We start from the raw sequence: 18551 nt of genomic DNA, 5'->3' as shown, positions 1-18551 counted from the left end.
AAGAAGGAGAATGCAGCATCTGTGAGTGCAGCACAGATCAGTAGTGCCAGCCTGTGTTTCACCCAGAGTCAATCACCAGGGCTGGATTAACCAGAGGACAGACAATCAGCACACATCAGAATGAAAACTCCTCCCTCTAGGTTTGTACCAAACTCATAACTGAATAAGCAACACCATAATCACAACTTCAGCTGAAACACAAAGCTCACAGTACTATTAACACTGATTTCCTACAGTCACTACAGTTTGCTGAATGGTGAGAATAATAAAATTTGTGTGTTTGACAACCTGAAACCAGTTAGAAGTGTTCCAGAGACCAGAGTAACCAATGCTGAGGATCCCTGCTTTACAGAAACCTGCAAAAGTCAACCATGATTGCTTCCTCTGCTCAGCAATACCTGATTTCATAGAAAATCTGAAAATCAGAGTGCTTAGTACAGAACAGGACAGACCAGGATCATTTTAATGCCTAAACTGCACTATAAATTCTGTAGAATATGGACCATAAAGGATTCTTCCAAATGCTCCCTCAATCAGCACATGGTCAAAAACATGAACCAGGTCATTATTAATTTATTATAAATTACTCTTTATATTATACCCCCTCCTAATACATGATGAATATGACCAGACAAGATTAATTAAAAATCCAAAAATGGAAAAGGATGAGAACCAATGATGCATAGATGGCAAGGCAAGGAGGAAGCAGAGAATAACAATTCCTAGGGAAAAACCCAAGAACTTCCCCTTAGGGCCTTTGCTGAAAGCATTGAAATCCATAAGAAAAATATGAAGAAGTTAAGCTGGTGGGTTTATTTTGGACTGAATGCCAAAGAGTTTTTGAGTAGCATTTCAAATATGACTGCTATTGTAACTGGTTAGATAGAGAACCTCACTGACTACTAATCATCAAAGACCATGTAAATTATTCCATTTCTAGAATGTTTCTGTCTGAATGTGGCTCAGTTCCACATACATAAACCTAGAGTTTCCTCCTTCCACTCCATTATTCAACAGCAATTACAGTTGGGATGTTATGGAAGAACCACTCAAAGTTCCAAGCCCTAATTTAAGGTGATACACAGCTACCTGGAGTTTATGGGTACTTCCTCCCATGAGATGCATTCAACCACAGGAAAAAAAAATCCCTAACCTGTATTAATTGTAAAAGCACATTATGATTAAGCTCTGCACTGTTCTATAATTAAAATAATTATTACAAATAACTGTTCCCTAAAAGTAAGCTTGTGGATACAGATTTCAATTGTGAACCATCTGGTTGTAGTTTTCCACCTTCCAGCATGGGTGGTGATAGCAGTCATACACCCTAAAATGAAGTTTTCAATAATTTTATCAATACACACAGCATTCAAGTAATGAACCCCAGAAGTCTCAGCTTCCTAAGATATTTCTGCATGGAAAAGACAGATGACTCCTGGAAGGCAAGCTAGCATTTCTGCAGCAAACATTACCCCAGTCTAGCACAGGACATAAAACTTGCCATTTGCACCATTAGGTTTGCCAGGACAAATGAGGGGCTGGGGGTGATGTATGGCACAGGAAGGCAACCACAGCTGTTGGCTTCTGCAGAGGAGGGCGTAGGTGCTCTGCACCTGAGTCTGCAAATATTTATTAAGCCCTTAACAGTGAGGTTGTGATGTTCAGAACAGCCACTGCTGAAAACCATTATCTATGGATAATTAACTATGTCAGGACACTGAGGTCCTAACATGAGGTCCTCATAATTCCCCACTAAGGGAAAGACAGTACAACATTATTATAATATATTAGTAATATTTAACAACAGGATCATACTATTTGTGTCTTAATAATGAAGGCTGAACACCATAGCTGGGTTTAAATTAATATTAGTTTCTGATAGTACAGTTTAAGCCAAGCTTAGCAAATTCTCAGTTTGTGGTGCTACTAAGCAATGTGATACTGCAATACAAAATAACAACATCTAATTAGAAAATTATTTACTTTTAAATAAAGCATTTGTGTACTTGCAGGTTTAATTATTATTAATACATTCTTTCTATCGTTTGCCAGAAGTCTAAACTTGTTGGGAGGACAAATGAAAAAAAAAAAAAAAATTCCTATTTTTAACTTGACCAAAATAATTCACTTGAACTTTAGAAGCCCTTGCATTTTTTTCAACCAATTTTTAGAAACAGCTAGGAAAAAAAATGTCATCACGCAATAAAAAGGTTTTTTGACACATGAAGACAAAAGCTTCAGGCCGTTTATTAAGACTACTTCCTACTGTGTTGGGCTTTGTTTTATCTCATAATTAAAATCACACCTGAGCTGGGCCATCTGTGAGAGTGTATTAAGTTTCTTACAAAACATGAAAATCCTTTCATTTTTTCCATACAAACGCCAATAAATCTTGGAGGGTTATTTTTTGTGTGTGACACAGAAAAATAATATGCTTAAATAAAGGCCAGGCTTTGAGCAAAAAAATGAGCAGGCAAACAAAATTATTTTTCTGTATTCATCTTCAACCTTCCCTTATAACAACTGATGTATTTTTAAAAATTGTACACTTAATTTTTATTTTTTTTAAATATTTGACAGCATGCTGTTCTCTTACAGTTTCTTTTGTAGGATAAAAATAAGAATTAGTAAAAATTGAAGAAAGAATTTTCCATATCAGGTAGCAATTAACAGTGTGCAGAAAAAGTCAGTCAACACCTTTTAAGATCCATCTATGTTAGCATGCTAAGGCATATGCTAATAGATTCCAGTGAGAAAAAAGAGAAGTTACATATTTCATAAGCATAGGTACATCATAAAGTTAAAAGGGGAAGTTGGTTTTCTTTTGCTGGATTTTTTTTGTTTGTTTTGGCCAGTATTTTGTTTGCTTTAAAATACTCTGATGAGATACCAAGAGGATTTCCTTGAACAGACAATGTACAGAGCAAGAAATTTTAAGTATAGACCAACTCCATCAATAGAATGTCTTCAACAAAATACTTCTGTCTGCAGTCACACTGAATGACAAGAGGACCTGAATTCATGCTAAAAGTCAGAGAAACACTTAGAGCTTGTTTTGAACATGTGAAAACTCACATTCATTATTTTATTGATATTGTTTCAAGCTGTTTTGCTTCAAAGAAACTATAAATGTTCTTTAAATGATCTTGTTTCATACTTCTGCTGAGTCAGGAACCAAATGCATACCAACATCTTGTTTCTTAATCATGTAACTTTGAATACACAAATAAAATTGCACAGTATTATGGCAGTCAAGCAATCCCACTCAAAGTTTTACACTTCTCAGCCAATGCAAATCCTAGAATGGCTGTCCTAGAGAAAAAACAGGTCAGAAGGCCCTAAAATGGCAGTGAAGAACAGTGATTCTCCATCTCAAGAGTCTAAAGAGCTAGGTATAGGAATATTTTAAAATAAAATATTATAAAATGTATTTCACACCAAAACATCCTATATTTGAGCACAATAAGAGAGAAGCAGTATTGATGACTTGTTTTCATGGGCAAACTGAACAAGCAAATGGTCAAGAACATTCAGCACTCCAATGGTTTCACTAGATTTAAACTGCACAAAGGCCTTCCCCCCATGCTACTTGAGCAAAAAATTAACTATTAACAAGCGGAAAATTATAACCACCATTCTTTTGTTTTTTACTAGAATAATAAAATCACAATTTCTTTATACATTTTGAATCCTAACTGGGAGCACCCCATAATGGAGGGTTTGCTTTGGCAATATTTATGGATAATCTCTGTTTACAAGCTGACATCCTACAGTGTAGGAGAGAATAACACACGTGACCAGGTAAAGCAACCCCACATTAAATGAAATATATTCCAGCAACACCCAGAACTTCTTTCTCTTCTGTGGGAGACAAGGAAAGGATGACACCAAAAAGGAACTTTGTGAACAACACCTTTGGGTCTGCTCTTGAGGCAATCCTGTTTGTACACTTAGCCCAAGGCTCTGCCCATTGCAGCCCTTCCCTCTAAATAAACTAAACAAATAGAAATACAGAGTTCTTGTCAATTGAAACATAGTGGTTTCTTCTGGGAATAAACCAAAATGTGTGCAGTTGACTCTGAGGAAAGGATGGAACTCTAAAAAATATCACAAGGCACATTGACTGTAAATTCCAAGGGAAAAGAAATAAAGAACATATATTAGAAGTGTAGTGATTTTTAGGCTCTAATGAGCCTTTTTTCCCCTTTTTAAACATATAATAAGTCTAATTTACAATGTCAGCACTATTTTGAAAATGTTTTCTTCCCTATGTAATGAATAATCAAAAATAATTAAAACTGAATGAAGACTGTCAAAGCAAACAAACAATATAAATTTAGATGAATTATCCTACTGTTTTTCATTATTGTGTTTGTTCATTTTCTCCTCAATTGAATTCATAACATTTACTCATTCACAATGGGTCTGTACATTCACATCTGCACAGTGGTTGCCTATGGAAAAGTATCAGCTTTCAGTATTCCTTCTCATGTGCCCTCCCAGCTGTAAATGAGGTTAGGAAACAACACCATAAACACAGAAGGCCTTTCGAAAGGGAAAAGAGTGGAAGAATAAAAAGCCTCTCAGGAAATTTGATTTGCACTTGGGTTTTACTCTTAAAGGAACACCCAAAGCTTAACAGCATTTAAAACTATTGAAATACAAAATATTAAAGGAAGAGACAGCAGAATAAGGCATTTTATTCTATGGTAGTCTTGTGTTATTGCTACAAAGAGCCGAATAAGGCATTATAGCAATAATAAAAGTGTATTACTAAAATATAAATAGCACTGAATGCCAATGTCATTGTTCTGAGCAATGGGCTGCTTTATTTTTATTATTCCCCCTCACTTTTATTTCTTTTTAAGAAATGAATGTTTGCAATTCCTTCAGCAAAAAAAAAACAAAACAGGACACACACACACACAGATGTCATAAATAATGCCCATATAAACCCATGCTAATTTATTTAATGTGAAACTCCAACACAAATTACTTAGCAGTGAAATTGCACCTCCTCTCATTGTGTATGCGAAATAAAGGCGAACAGATGTGCTCTTCCAGACCAAGCTATTGCTACAATTAAACCAACAGTCATTTTACAAACCAGCGAGCTATTTCATGTGCCTCTACAGTGCTAATCATCCTTTCTGCACCAGCCCAGCCCAACAGAACAGTGAGTTATTTATAGAGTTATCTATCTTGCACTTTGCAGATGATGCCTAACATTATGACAACAGTGAAAAGGTCTCCGTACCTGCCTACCTAAAACAAGTTTCTGTAAAGTAATGAATAGAGACAGCTTGGGGACTATCCACCTGCACTGCCTGCCTTTTACTGCCTGCAAAGTGAAACCACAAGGGACTGGCAGAAGGTACTTGTCTGACAGGGCCAGGACAGCCTTTCTCCTCAGTGACAGCCTGGGCCTCGCCTCTTAAACCTGACCCACCATAATTCCTTCACAATGCAGCAGCGAGGCAGCTGACAGTAGCAGCTGCACCTCCTAAGCGAGATGGATGGAATTTTCATAACTAGTTCCCCAAGTTACATTTTACCTTCAAGATAATTTATGAGCTGCTGTGGAGCCTTGAAGAGACAATATGCTTGCCATAAAATTAACTGTAACAGTCTTGTAGGTTATAATTAACACTGGGAGGGTAGCACCAACTGGATGAAACACATGGCATAATTGATGGTGAAACTGGAAATTAAGGAAGCTAACAATATCATTACTGTGCACATCACTTTAGTGAAACCTATGCTTTCCAGGGGTTAATTACAATCCCCTTCCAACGTACACACGCTGACGGGGAGTGGATGAGTGTCACAGCTAGGAGGAGGCAGGTTTGCTGGCAAGGCCACCTTGCACCTGGACTGATGTATATATTGTTTTTTTTGCCTGGAAGAGATATACATGTCAAAGCAGCAGCACCAGCACCTGAACATCTGGCAGCAGGCACACTGTAGCTCAGAGACAGATGATTGCTCAAGCCTCATAGAATATTTCATTTTCACTGCAGCCAGCAGACTTAATGGCAAAGAAGAAAAAATCCTCTGTGAGATTTCACTTAATGACACACATTATTAATTTAAATGACTTGAGCAAAGAAAAACATTTTAACTTTATATTGCTGTAACTTAGCAGCAAATTAAGATTTTTTTTTATCAGTGTATTATCATTTTGGTTTATTACATTAGTCTTTAGAAACATGCAGAGCCATCTTTTTAGAATCTCACCTTTCAAGGGAATACTGAAGATGCAATGCTAGTGAGTTGGTTAATGAGAAATAATATTATAAACTGCTGCCATCTTTGGGAAGGTGAACATGCAATTCATGTGCCTGTATCCAAGACTATTCTCTAGACAAGGCTTAAAGAATCATTAGTGAAATGTATTTTTTTGAATCCTTCAAATTATTTCAATGAAACTTTTTTTTTTGTCCCTGGACAACAGGCGTGAAATTGTACAGATAAATGATGCAACAGTGTCACCTACAGGCAAGCAAAACAGTCAAAATCCTCCTCCAATATTGCACCCTCTTACCTGTCAAATCCTTCTCCTCCCCTGCTTTTCCCTCCTCCAACCTCCCCCTCAATCCCTAATACACACCTGGATTTGGGGATTATCCATATCTCAAAGTAGAAAAAAAGGGCAAATACCTAAAGTGCTTTCAGGATGGTCTAATATAAAATACTTAGATCTTTTAGGCAGTACACTGTGCCTTACAACAAACTTGCTGTGCAGCCAGCAAGTCATCTGCACTGGAGTGGGGACTTGGATTGCTTCACCTCTCCTGAGCACTTGCTCAAATTCATGTTACCTAGCTGGTCAAAAATAATTCTGATAAAAATATTCTTTATATCTCAGGAAGACCAAATGCTGACATTATTAAATATGAGAAGACAAAAAAAAAGAGAAAATGTTGACTTGCCTAAAAACAACTGGCAAAAACTCATCCAAAGAACACCCTCCAGCATTATTTGGCACTAAATCCAATTCCAGCATATCATGGGCATAATTGATGGATCCATTCAGCTTACCCTTGCAGAAAAAGTAGAACACGCTTTTATTGGTAGGTCTTAGAATTCTTAGAAGTCTCATTTTCCAACAGAAGACTCTTTTCTCCTAATATTACTGCCCTCACTTAAACACTCAATAGACTTTGCTTGGCTTCTACCACAAACTCTGCATTTTGAGACCCTGTTTCTCAATCTTTTTGATACTGCTCAAGGCACCTTTTTGTTTCAATTATTTCTTATATACCTGCATATCTCTAAAAGAGTTCTCAGTTGGCTGAGTTACTCAAGTAAGTTGCACAGAGTTATAATAGGATTTTCTATTATTATTACATACGCTCTAAGCACTGTTCCCATTTGGGGCTGCTGTCATTTATCAAAATAAGACAAATAATATGAGAACAATTTATGTTCTGTAACAGGTCCCCAAGTTCTCTGTTTTTACAGAACCTCAAGCTTAAGAAATGCCAACTTCCCTTTTTAGCTATATTAAAACATCAGCATAGTTCATAATTTAATAATTCCATAGCAATGATACATTAAGTATTAAAAATTCATACAAAATAAATGGAACAAATAATAGTAGCCAAATCAACCTCTTCAAATGCCCAAAAGATCTCATTAGCAGTGATAATAAGCAAGTAAATCAAATCCTATTCTCTGGCTCATCTTATTTTCTCAGTTTAGTTGATACATCTCCAAGCCACGCCTTGACCTCCTTGTGGACTGCACTTCCCTCTCACCAATCCTGTTAAGATTGCCCAGGAATTCACCCTCTCTCCCATCACATAAATATCTGCATGTGCTACCATAACTTCAATGCAAGCAAACTGCAGAGCAATGCAACAGCCTGATCCTCTTTTTTACCCACAGCAAATTCACTGGCTCATCACCACCATGGCCTAGGCTGCTCAGAGCACTGACAGCACCTTGCTCAGTTGCAACATCCATTTGATTTTTGGCTGCTCCAGACGTGCCAGCAAGGGTAGCAATTAGTGCCAGTGTGGCAGTTGCTGTCTGTGATCCACACCTGCCTACCAGGGCTGGAGAACCCATGCATTTTACAGAGGCCATCAAACACAGACACCCAGTGGGAATCATCTCTGGCACTACCTACCTGAACCATATTTAAACTGCTGACCTGAAAACAAAAGGCTTTGTATTTCACTGCCAGTCCCTGGAGCCATCAAGTTACATATAGGTGGAAAAACTTTAATAACACAAGACTGACAGCCTTTAAGACCTAAGTCATGAACTTATGTAAGCATCTGCTCACTTACACTCATGGTAGGACAGGATCAGCACCATTTGGCTGGTAAACTATTTAAGTTACCCTCTGTTTTGTCATCATTGGTAATGCATAGAAATTATTTCACACACCTCCAAATTAAATATTTAATTCAGCATTGTGACAGGTAAAGCTGCGACAATGATGGTACTAAAAGTCATTAAAGTCCTGTTTGGATAAGGCTTTTATTTTTTTTTCAGAAAAAGAATTCTGTCTTCAGACTCTTAATTTTCAATGTCTAGTTTTAGACACAGTTTTGAGTTCACAATAAGTTTGCCAGTATTTAATGGATGTTACATACCATGACATTAGCACATTTTGCTGAAGGCAAAGGAAAGAATAGATGGACACTGCAGAATAAATAGACCTCAGTGTAAGTAAAATAAATATATGATAAATTTTCATTCACTGGACCACTCACACCTTATCCCTAGTTTGTAACACCAGGTCTTCATCTAATATGGGCAGCTAGAGAGCACATACTGTGTTCAGTGAAACACACTGAACTCTCCCTGCCTTTCTCCTTTTCCCCTGCCTCTGGTAGACCATTCTCTCCTACAGAAAGGATGACAGCAGATGCTAATGCTACTTTGTGGTTCAACTGTCTGATGATGTGGCTAACACTTGGTCTCCACAGATTATAAATTTGTCACCTCTGTGATCTAGTCAATCTCCAGTACCCTGCAGCCTGGAAATGCAATAATCTCCATTTCCAGCATTCAGGTCTCCCAAAGGTAGTGAACAAATCATTGTCAAGCCACTGGAAAAACAACACTATCTATCTTTCTTGTACTGCAATTATGAAAGCTTACATAAATAAGGAAATGTCACCCATGCTGACTTTAAAAGCCTGTCCAAGTAAAACCAAACATAAAAATCATAAATAACTGAATAATCTCTGATGGAGTAGGAAAATTCTTTATAACATTTTTTTGGAAGATTTAATTGCACTATAAATAAGGACTAAATTTGTGTAATTTTCCAGTTTTGGAAGTGCCACTGAATTATTTGAAAAACTCATCTAGCACAAGAAGAAAAAATCATTAAATCAAAAAAGAAATACATCAAAGCAGTTTAATTTGGTAGTTACTCAGGTAGAGGATGATGCATCTGTGTATGGATTTCAGCAGTGAAACATTAAAATGAAACTAAAATGATAAAGGAAACACTCAGAATAAACAATCCCTACAAAGTGCCTTAATGACAGAGTGACACAAACAAAAGCCACACACAGACACAGAGTGAAGTTCTGCAGCTTTTCTTAGCCTGCCCTATAATACAATTTGGTTTGGGTGGCTACACCATGTAAGTTTTTTTGCAGCATATATCTGTGTATAAAGTGACATCACAAGGTAAGAGGCAGGATTTTCTCTAAGCAGCCACAGCTTGTAAACACGTAGTATTTCCAAGGGTAAGGGGTCAAGACAGTTTCAAAGGAGCAGCTAAACAGCAGCATTTAATCAAGCTGCATTTCCATTGTTCTGAAGAGTACTTGTACTTATTGATCCCAAGCTTGGCTGCTTCAAAGACTCCTCCATACAAGGAACACAGGTGAAAGACAGAGGCAGAAAACAGAAAGGGTCACAAGGAGCAAAAGAAATCTGGCAACAAGCAACTGGAGAAAAGTCAAAGGTCAATCAAGGCAGCTGATGTCTAAACATAACTACAGCAGGAGACCTGACAACTTCATCCACGTTGCAGTGTTTTCTCCATTCATCTGAAAGCTGCAAGGTTGGTTTTCAGTCTGACTCAGAGCATCTTCCTGATTAACATACAGTATTCAGGATTACTCAGCCACAATTTACTTTCTGCATATTGTCTAAATATATTTATGTTCTGAAAACCTGGTTTACCTTACATGCTGGTGCTGAACAGTTTCATTTTCTTCTTTTAAGGAGTATTCACACACATACATCTAAATTATGAATGTCAAAGAATCCAAATATAATTTTCTCTTTTTCTCCCCGTCATTTCCAAAATGGTAAATGAGAATTTTGGTGTATGCTCATTGCTAACTTACTGAGACCCATTGCCCAGGGGGGACAACTGTTACCCAAAAACACACTGGAGATCATACAGCTGTATGTACTGAGATCCTTACTAATATCAGAAACATGGATACTGGATTCCACAACATGGAAAACAAAAAGAATTCTGTCATTCTCATGTTACATGAAACAACCACAAGTCTTAAACAACACAAATACTTCCCCCCACTGCCTGACACACTTTAATACCTCCGTAGGATGCAAAATCTTGGGAACTGGTGTAGCTCCTATTGTAGGATTTTCTGAAGAGTTCACATTATTTCACATACTTATCATCCAGGCAGGTGTGTGAGAGTTAAAAATTTCCAATTTTCAACCAGTCTTTGAACTGGTATTATCACATTTGATTTGAAAAATAGCATTCATGAGTTCCTGAAAATGCACAAAGCCTGTGACAGAAAGGAAACAAAAGCTCTGGTTTTGCCAAAGCCCATGTTTACTTCTCAACCCATCAACATTTCCTCTGCTACAGAGGAAACACGGCCCCTCTTTGCATCAACCTCCCTTTCTCCTACTGGAGCTAAAAAGAGTAAAATCCACTTCAATTACTCCTTAATTATGAGCTAAAATTCCAAGGTATAAGCAAGTTAGGCATAAGAAGAAAAAATGAACTTTTTCTTCAAAACAGAGAATAAAATATATAAAATCTTTCACTTTATATCTTATTTAACATGCACACTATTTTAGGCTTCCACTCTAAGATTCTTCATTTTTCTTATTATAGAATTGAAGAGTGTCATCCAGATTAGGACTCAATTTCCTTGCTAGGTCCTTATAATTTATATTCCTATATAAAAATTGACATAAAAATCCAGATTTCACTGTTGAGAGCTAAGACTACCTCTACAGTATAAGTGCTTTTTGTAACTAGAAAAAAAATACATACCTTTAAATTGTTATATAAAATTGTGAGATCTAAGAAGGGGTTTGACAAAGGCAAAAAATGCTGAGGAATTATAGCTCACAATCTGACTTGAAACCTGAAACTAACATGATTTGTCACAAGTAAGAGGTTCTTTTTCCACTGCCATGCAAAATGCAAGAATATAAAAATTCTAGAAATACAGTGACCCAGTCTACAAAATATTATGGGTTATAGAATGACCCCATAAAAAGAGATTATCAAGTTATTGATTTTAACAAGATACAATCAATTAACACTTTTCTGCTGTTTATCTCATGAACCAGAAGAATTTTGTGATTACTTTTGTACAGATTATTTATTGAATGTTTATTCTGTTTTCACTATGTCAATTCGTCATTAGATGATTATTTAGAGAGAAGTTAAGATTTCAGAATTTGGATAAGTAGCACAACTATGAAAATTCAACGATCATAAATAATTTTATCAAAATTTCCACTTCATTATGTCTGTCTCCAAAACTTTACATTTTCCAGTATCTGGCTGAATTTCCCCTAAGAGAAATGGCACAATTTCACTGAGGGAAATCAGAGTGTGTGTTGTAATAAAACCGTTTTGGACTAATACAATTTTTCCATTTGAAAACCCTATACTTTAGCAATGGTTTAACTAACCATATTTTTTTCCTAGCACTCAATATTTTCAATGCAGTTAAACACTATCCTTTAAATTAATCTCTTGTTGATTTATTGAAGACAAATTAGTTTGGTAGTAAATGTATGTCTATGAAAAATACAACAAAAACCTACTACCAATTAAGTGCAGTATGTCATGCAAGCATTAAAGACAATGCTATTATAACATGATACAAGTTCTATTAGGAGAATAAGATCTACAATTTTATTTAACTATAGGCCAGCTCTCTCAGGCACTTCCTGATCAAGAAAAGTGCAACATTCTCTCTTGAAATTCAAGTACTTTGTCTTTTCCTCCTGTTTCTTTGTGATATAACAACTTTTCTGGTTCCAGTTAAAAAGGAAAATAAAAAATGTCAATAACATCATCAACAGGGAAAAATATTAAAGCCTTTTTAAAAAATGAATCAGGTGCAGATATTGAACTGTACTTTCTCATCCTTTGTCTCACTTTTCAAATGATAATTTCTTCCACAGTCACCATTAAATCTTGATCTATTCCAGCTCTCTGTATGGGTCATTGATTCTAGATGTACCATGGTTATTTTTAAATGTTTCCCTTTCGTAGAGAAAAAGAGGGCTGTCTAGAGCCAGATGGGTAACTTCACACTTCATTTATCAAACCCAATGCATTAGACTCCACCCTCTCTTTCCCACTATTGCTGGTAAATTTCCATATAATTTGGTAACAATTTTCATTATCATACAGTGACCCTAAAAAGTCTATCCGAGTTTGCACGGTCAGTCCAAAATTCACAGCTGTTCCCTTCACCCTGTGTTTATTACAGTAGAATCTGAGGTTCCCCTCACTTTATAAGCTGAACAGTGACCTTCTGCAAGCAGAGGTCAAGAAGGGGTCAGTTCAAAGGGCTAGAGCAGCTCTTTAACAGCTATAACAACCTGTCCATCAGGCACTATCACACAGTATAAACAAATCTGGGGCTTTGGAAACTCTGGACCATTTCTGTTAACACTCAGAGGACATTCACTGAGTCCTACCTGAAGTATTTTGGATCACTACCACTCAGAGAACAACTTGAATCCCTGGAAGACCTGCTCAGATACTTAAGATACTGATGACATCTTTGCATCACAAGTCTATGAAATGGTGAGTGCAACACTAAGCACACTGCCATGAGTTTTGGGCTGTGGAGCTGAAATAAAATCTTAAAAAGAGTCACTTCAGCTCATTAATAGGCAGAAACACTGGTACAACTTAAAGTAAATAACACAAGAATGTACTTTAACTGAGTAGGTACATACCAGAAGAGTTCATATGTCTTTCTCTGGCAAAGGATAAATTTCTAAAAGTTCAGTCAGTTTGTGTTACCAGTTCCCAACATGGTTTTTTGTTAGGTTTTTTTGGAGGGGGGTTTGTTGTTTTGTTTTTTTTTTTTATTTCAGGTGTTAATGACACAAATAAAACACAGGAAAGAACAGAATGACTACATAACTCTACAAAGACCAAGTGCAGAGTGAAGTTTTCTGCCAGCTGCCCTCCCTTCATTGACCTAAATTTCTTGAAGTTGTACTGTTCATAATCTGCTCTCTAATGCACAATGTAAGGTAATTAGAGTCATCTGTATTTAACTTCCACAGGAAAAAAATTCTATTATCTAATCTAGCTGATCCCCTGATAGCCTGTTGAAAGTAAAGTACTGTAACCTATTGCCTGCCCTTTGACAAGTGCTAATTATTTCCTGTCCAAGCACATTTTTCTCATGTAATTCCAAAGTACACAATAGCCTGATCTCTAAAACATGGGCAGCCCTGCTCGTAGCACGGCGGACGTTTTATAACTTTCAGCGCCGTGTGCTCCATGGCTGCCACAGCCAGTGCTTCATTCCAGACACCGAGCTGAGGCTTTGATGGAGCCAAGTGAGGTGTATGGTAACAGCCTCTTTATGCAGCTCATATGGATGAGACTCCCAGATAGGTCACTGGGATGGGAAACATCAAATAGAAAGAAAAAGGATTATGGATATTTAATACTCAAAGGACGCTTTCTTTTGGAACTTTCAAGGCACAACGCTCTTGAAATTTTCTCTCAGGTGTTTAGTTTTAAGAAGGCCTGCACTTCATCTGCTTGTGCCTCTGCCACCCCCAAGAGCTGCAGCTTTGCTGTGTCAGAGGCTGGGCTACGTCTCCAGCTGCAGCCCTGGCTCCAGCCCCGGAGCTCCCTGTGAGCAGCAAGTGGGGCCAGGCACACTGAAACCCACAGCTCTTGGCAATTACTCACTGCTGCCATGATTGCTGATGACTCTGAGCATTAGGAAATCACTGTCAGACAAAATGAACTCTAAAAAGGTATTCCACTCATTAGAAGCTTTCTATTCTCTTTCATAACAAACATGCATTCGTCCCAATGAAAGGAAAAGCTTTAAGTGATTTCCTCTGTTTCCAACATAGCTAAAACATTTGCATTATTTAGTAAGCATGGTGATAGGAGGCAAAAAAACAAATAAACACCCCCCCCAAAAATAAAAAAATCCCAAAAACCCTCAACCAATTGAAAAAAACAAATTATAAAAAACCCAACAAAGCCACCATAAAAAAAATCCCTTAAATTGTTCAAGAAGTAAAACGTAAATCCCACATGATAGTATGGAAAAAGTATGGAAAATATTTTAGAGCCAGCTTACTCTGAAATCTTAAAAAAGTAGCACACATTCCATACTCACTGGAACACAAGCTTATTAAGCCCAACATATCATTTGTAAAATTATTATGTGTAATTATGTTCAATTTTTATCTAATGTTTCTAAAATATTTCAGCTTCATTTGCTGTAATTATTTGGAGCAGAAAAGATACCCAAGTGTCAGACCCAAAATCTACAGGTAACATTTTAAAAGCAATCTCAGAGTCTTCAGGAACTACACCAGCAAAATACAAGAGATGTCCCCTGACTTTAATTAGTGCAGGTAAAAAAATCATGCCAGTTAAATGCTAAATTTAATTAACAAAAATCTGATTTAAAAATACTTTTGACTAAAACCTGTATTCAATTGTAAGTAAGGAACAACTGGTTTAAATAAAAGCGGTATATTTGGCAGAAAAATTTCATAGACTGCTAGACATTTTATATAAACATCAAATAAGAAAATAAGAGATTACAAAATTAGTATTAACTTATAGCTTTTAGACATTGGTGTGAACATCAACTCATTTAGCAGCCTAAGAGAAGGACAAGGTGGAACATGGTGGAAATTCTCTTTCATTCACCTGTTTCTGAACAAACTAAGAGTATGGCATATCTGGTGCCTCTGAAATGCATTCAGCTGATTACATTCCAGCAACACAAACCTTCCCAAACACAAACATAAACAATTTTTAGACACTGCTGATAGCACCTCCTGGTCCATGGCAGTGAGCTCTCCTTAAGGACTCGGGTACAGTAGAACAGCCCCAGGACACGAGCGCCAGCCCTTCGTACACGTGTGCCCATCTCACCCAACACCATCCAGTAACTCCAGCAGGACACCACAGGGAAATGGGAGTGGCACGAGCCAAGAAGTGCAGTTTTAGCAGAGCATTCCAGCAAAGAGCATGGCTCATATTGTCAGAAATAGGTGGAAAACCTGTGGGCATTTTAGGTGGTACCACTCCTCAGATCTGAGTGCTGCCTACCAAGCTGTTAGCAGGTTAGCAGTAGCCTGTACTGTACTAGTAACAGAGCAGTCTACCCCACAGAAACATGGACTATCCCATTCAAGGAATTACTGTGTCAACAATGAAAATTTAAATTTTTTTTAAAGTCACTTTTCCCCACTGAAGGGGATTTATAGGAGTACTTCTCACCTTGCTGTCCATTCTTTACGCAGCTTTTGTCTCTCCTTAAGCAGGAGCAGGAAGCAGCTGATGGTTTCATTCCTTTGTTCCTCAATTTGTTGCTCTTTTCTCACCTCAGAGAGGACCAGACTTGTCTTAAAGGGAGGAAACACATAAAAATTATAATCTAGAAATAGGAAACAATGTGTAAAATTAATAAAAAGCCCATAAGCAAATAAGGACAGTAAATCAATAGCTTTTTTTATTACAGTTCCACTGCTGACAAATCAATACAGTAAATGATGGTTAGAAATGGCCACCATATATTTGGTATTTAATCAATATACATGGCACATAAGGTAAACCTTAAAATCTCATTGCCTTAAGTATCACACTAAGACACTCTGCATTCTAGCCCACATTTTTTCTTGAGGCATAGTTATTCTCTAAATATTATCTTGTATCAAATATCAGAAGTATTTTCCTCAATGTAGCATTTGTTTGGGGGACTTCACCCTCCCCTTTACTCCTCGGTAAAGCTGTTGAAGAAAATACCTGTTTGTACTATATGCACTGAATGGAATTTCTGCTGATGTTCACATGTTCTCTTTATCATTAAATACTTCAAATAAACAAGTAATAAAGTCTTTTCGTATATGGAATAAATTAAAAAACTGCTCAAAAATATACATACATACATACAGGCAATGGATTTAAATAACCTGTGAAGCAAGATGGCCCTCAGTCTCTGCAGATCAAGCGCTACTGGCCTTCCCAAACACTGTGCTGACAGTTAATGCTGATGAAAGAGAACTGGGGATGTTCTTATCACCCTTCATCCTCCCACCAAGCTAACTCCAGCTCCCTCACTCCATCTTTTCCTACTCACTCCTGCACCATTGTTCCTCTTCTTTCCCTGCACTTCCCCATGTCTGCCCAGCTGGGAAGGAAATGGTTGATGCTCAGCTACCAGCCAGTCCTATATCCACCAGTGCCCACGTGCTCCTCCATGTGCAGAAGTGCCTCCATGGCAGAGACTGAGAGTCTTTTCCTGAAGTGAAGATGTTATGTTGCCTTTTTCACCTTAACCAGCCTCCAATAGACATGGAATTATTTTTTTATATTCTAACCTCCAGTCACATGTTCTGCAAATGTATCAAAGCATCTAAATGTTTTTAGGAAGGATGACAGAACAGATGGAATTCTTGCACAAACCTGTTTTCTTTCCACAGAAAAGGAGGCAAAAAAAAAAAAAGTTTCTGACCTGAGAAGTTGTGCATGTGAGTTTGAAAACACAACCAAACAAAACCAAGAGCTGCAATTCCTATTCCCAGCACAACCTGCCTCATTGGAACAATGTAACAAAACACATGGCATTTTGCCTCCTCCTCAACATAACATACCCATTACATTCTGTCCTCCCTAACTAAAATTCCTCTGGGAATTCTGTGAGAGAAATTGTTATTATCTCCAGTTTGTGAAAACAGAGATCTATCTTCTTTCCGGCAAGTTTTTGGTTTTTTTCCACAAGAAACGATAACACACAGATAATGCATTTCTTAAGCTATGTAAAGTAGGAGTAGCAATGTTACTGCTATGGTCATTCCAAGAGAGAAGCATGAGGGTTCACAGAGACAGAAAATAATTTTATTGCACCAGCATCACAAGTGAAGAACAAAAAGCATCTTTCTCCCCACCTCCCAGCTCTACCAGTTGGCCTACCAAAAGGCATCAGCCCATCATATGGGACTTAAACATCAAAAAGAACATTTTCTTGTAAAAACCCCAAATGTTCAAAACTGCCTGTACAGATCACATTCTTGACCCTGATTTGACATTACAAAGCAAACAAAAAGCCAGAGAGCATTTTCAGATAAGGATTCCATGACATGGGTTTCCCTTGCACTGACCTACAACATCTTTTCCACAAGCTCCAATATCCGCCAACTTCAACAATCCTGACCTTAGAGCCTCAATTCCATCAGCTGCACAGTTTGAAGCAGCATTTGACAGAGGACTTCAGCAAGTGAAACACACTCACATGAGCTAATGTACATTCTTTAATGGAAAATTAAAGAAATTTTTGGAGTGAAAATTAACACTCCTTGTCATTCACAATAAATACACCTACTAAGGCTTTACCTTTTATATTTATCACGTACATGACTTGAAAGAGAACTACAACCAGAGTTTACCCCTGTATTATAGGATGATCAGACTGTAGCCATACAGCAAGGCCACAGTCCACCAAGATTTGCCTTTCAACATGTTTGGATGGCCATTTGATTCACAGAGGGACAGGAAAATCCACTGGTGATAGTGAGATGTCTGATTCTCCCCAAAACTTCAGCAAAGTCCCAAGTTTAATGATGCCATGCCTCACAAAGCTAAAAGTACAGTTATTTGCTGCAACAAACATCAAGATCTCCTAAATAAATTATTTAGAAAGTGCAGAGCATGGAAAACTGGGAGGTCCTACAGAATTTTCAGTTAAAATCTGATGAAAAGATTACGTCAATGGAGTATTATCAGTCAGAGATGGGTGATCACTTCTCCAAGTATTCACAGTCACACTGTATGTGATATGGTATGAATTCTGTTGACCTGGTCAAATTGCAAGTTTGGTCCTGAGTTTCATTAAGTAAAGTCCCCTCCACCTACAGAAACATCATAATTCCAGAAACTGAACATAATTTATTTTTTCCTGAGAATATAATTATATTGTTCCAGCCTTCTGTTAACACCTTTCATTTATGTGGTGATGTACATGGCTCAAGTCAAACGCATAGCTTGACACTGACATCATAAACGCTTCTTTATTGAGCCCTGTGAGTACAGTCACAGCTACCTGGAGGGTGAAATAGTATTATTA

The 18551-nt window shown here is 37.4% G+C and overlaps 1 protein-coding gene across 1 annotated transcript in view; it reads right to left on the bottom strand.

Moving 5' to 3' along the window:
• The window catches only part of FTO (FTO alpha-ketoglutarate dependent dioxygenase), a 219190-nt gene that overhangs the window by 104627 nt on the left and 96012 nt on the right, over positions 1–18551 (bottom strand). Inside the window, exon 8 of the mRNA XM_054640716.2 lies at positions 15710–15834. Coding sequence (XP_054496691.2) covers positions 15710–15834 — 125 coding nt within the window. The remainder of the gene's footprint in view (positions 1–15709; positions 15835–18551) is intronic.

The sequence above is a fragment of the Agelaius phoeniceus genome, chromosome 12 (genome assembly GCF_051311805.1).
Source record: "Agelaius phoeniceus isolate bAgePho1 chromosome 12, bAgePho1.hap1, whole genome shotgun sequence".
Classification (NCBI taxonomy): Eukaryota; Metazoa; Chordata; class Aves; order Passeriformes; family Icteridae; genus Agelaius; species Agelaius phoeniceus.
This window is presented reverse-complemented; position numbering and strand designations above follow the sequence as displayed.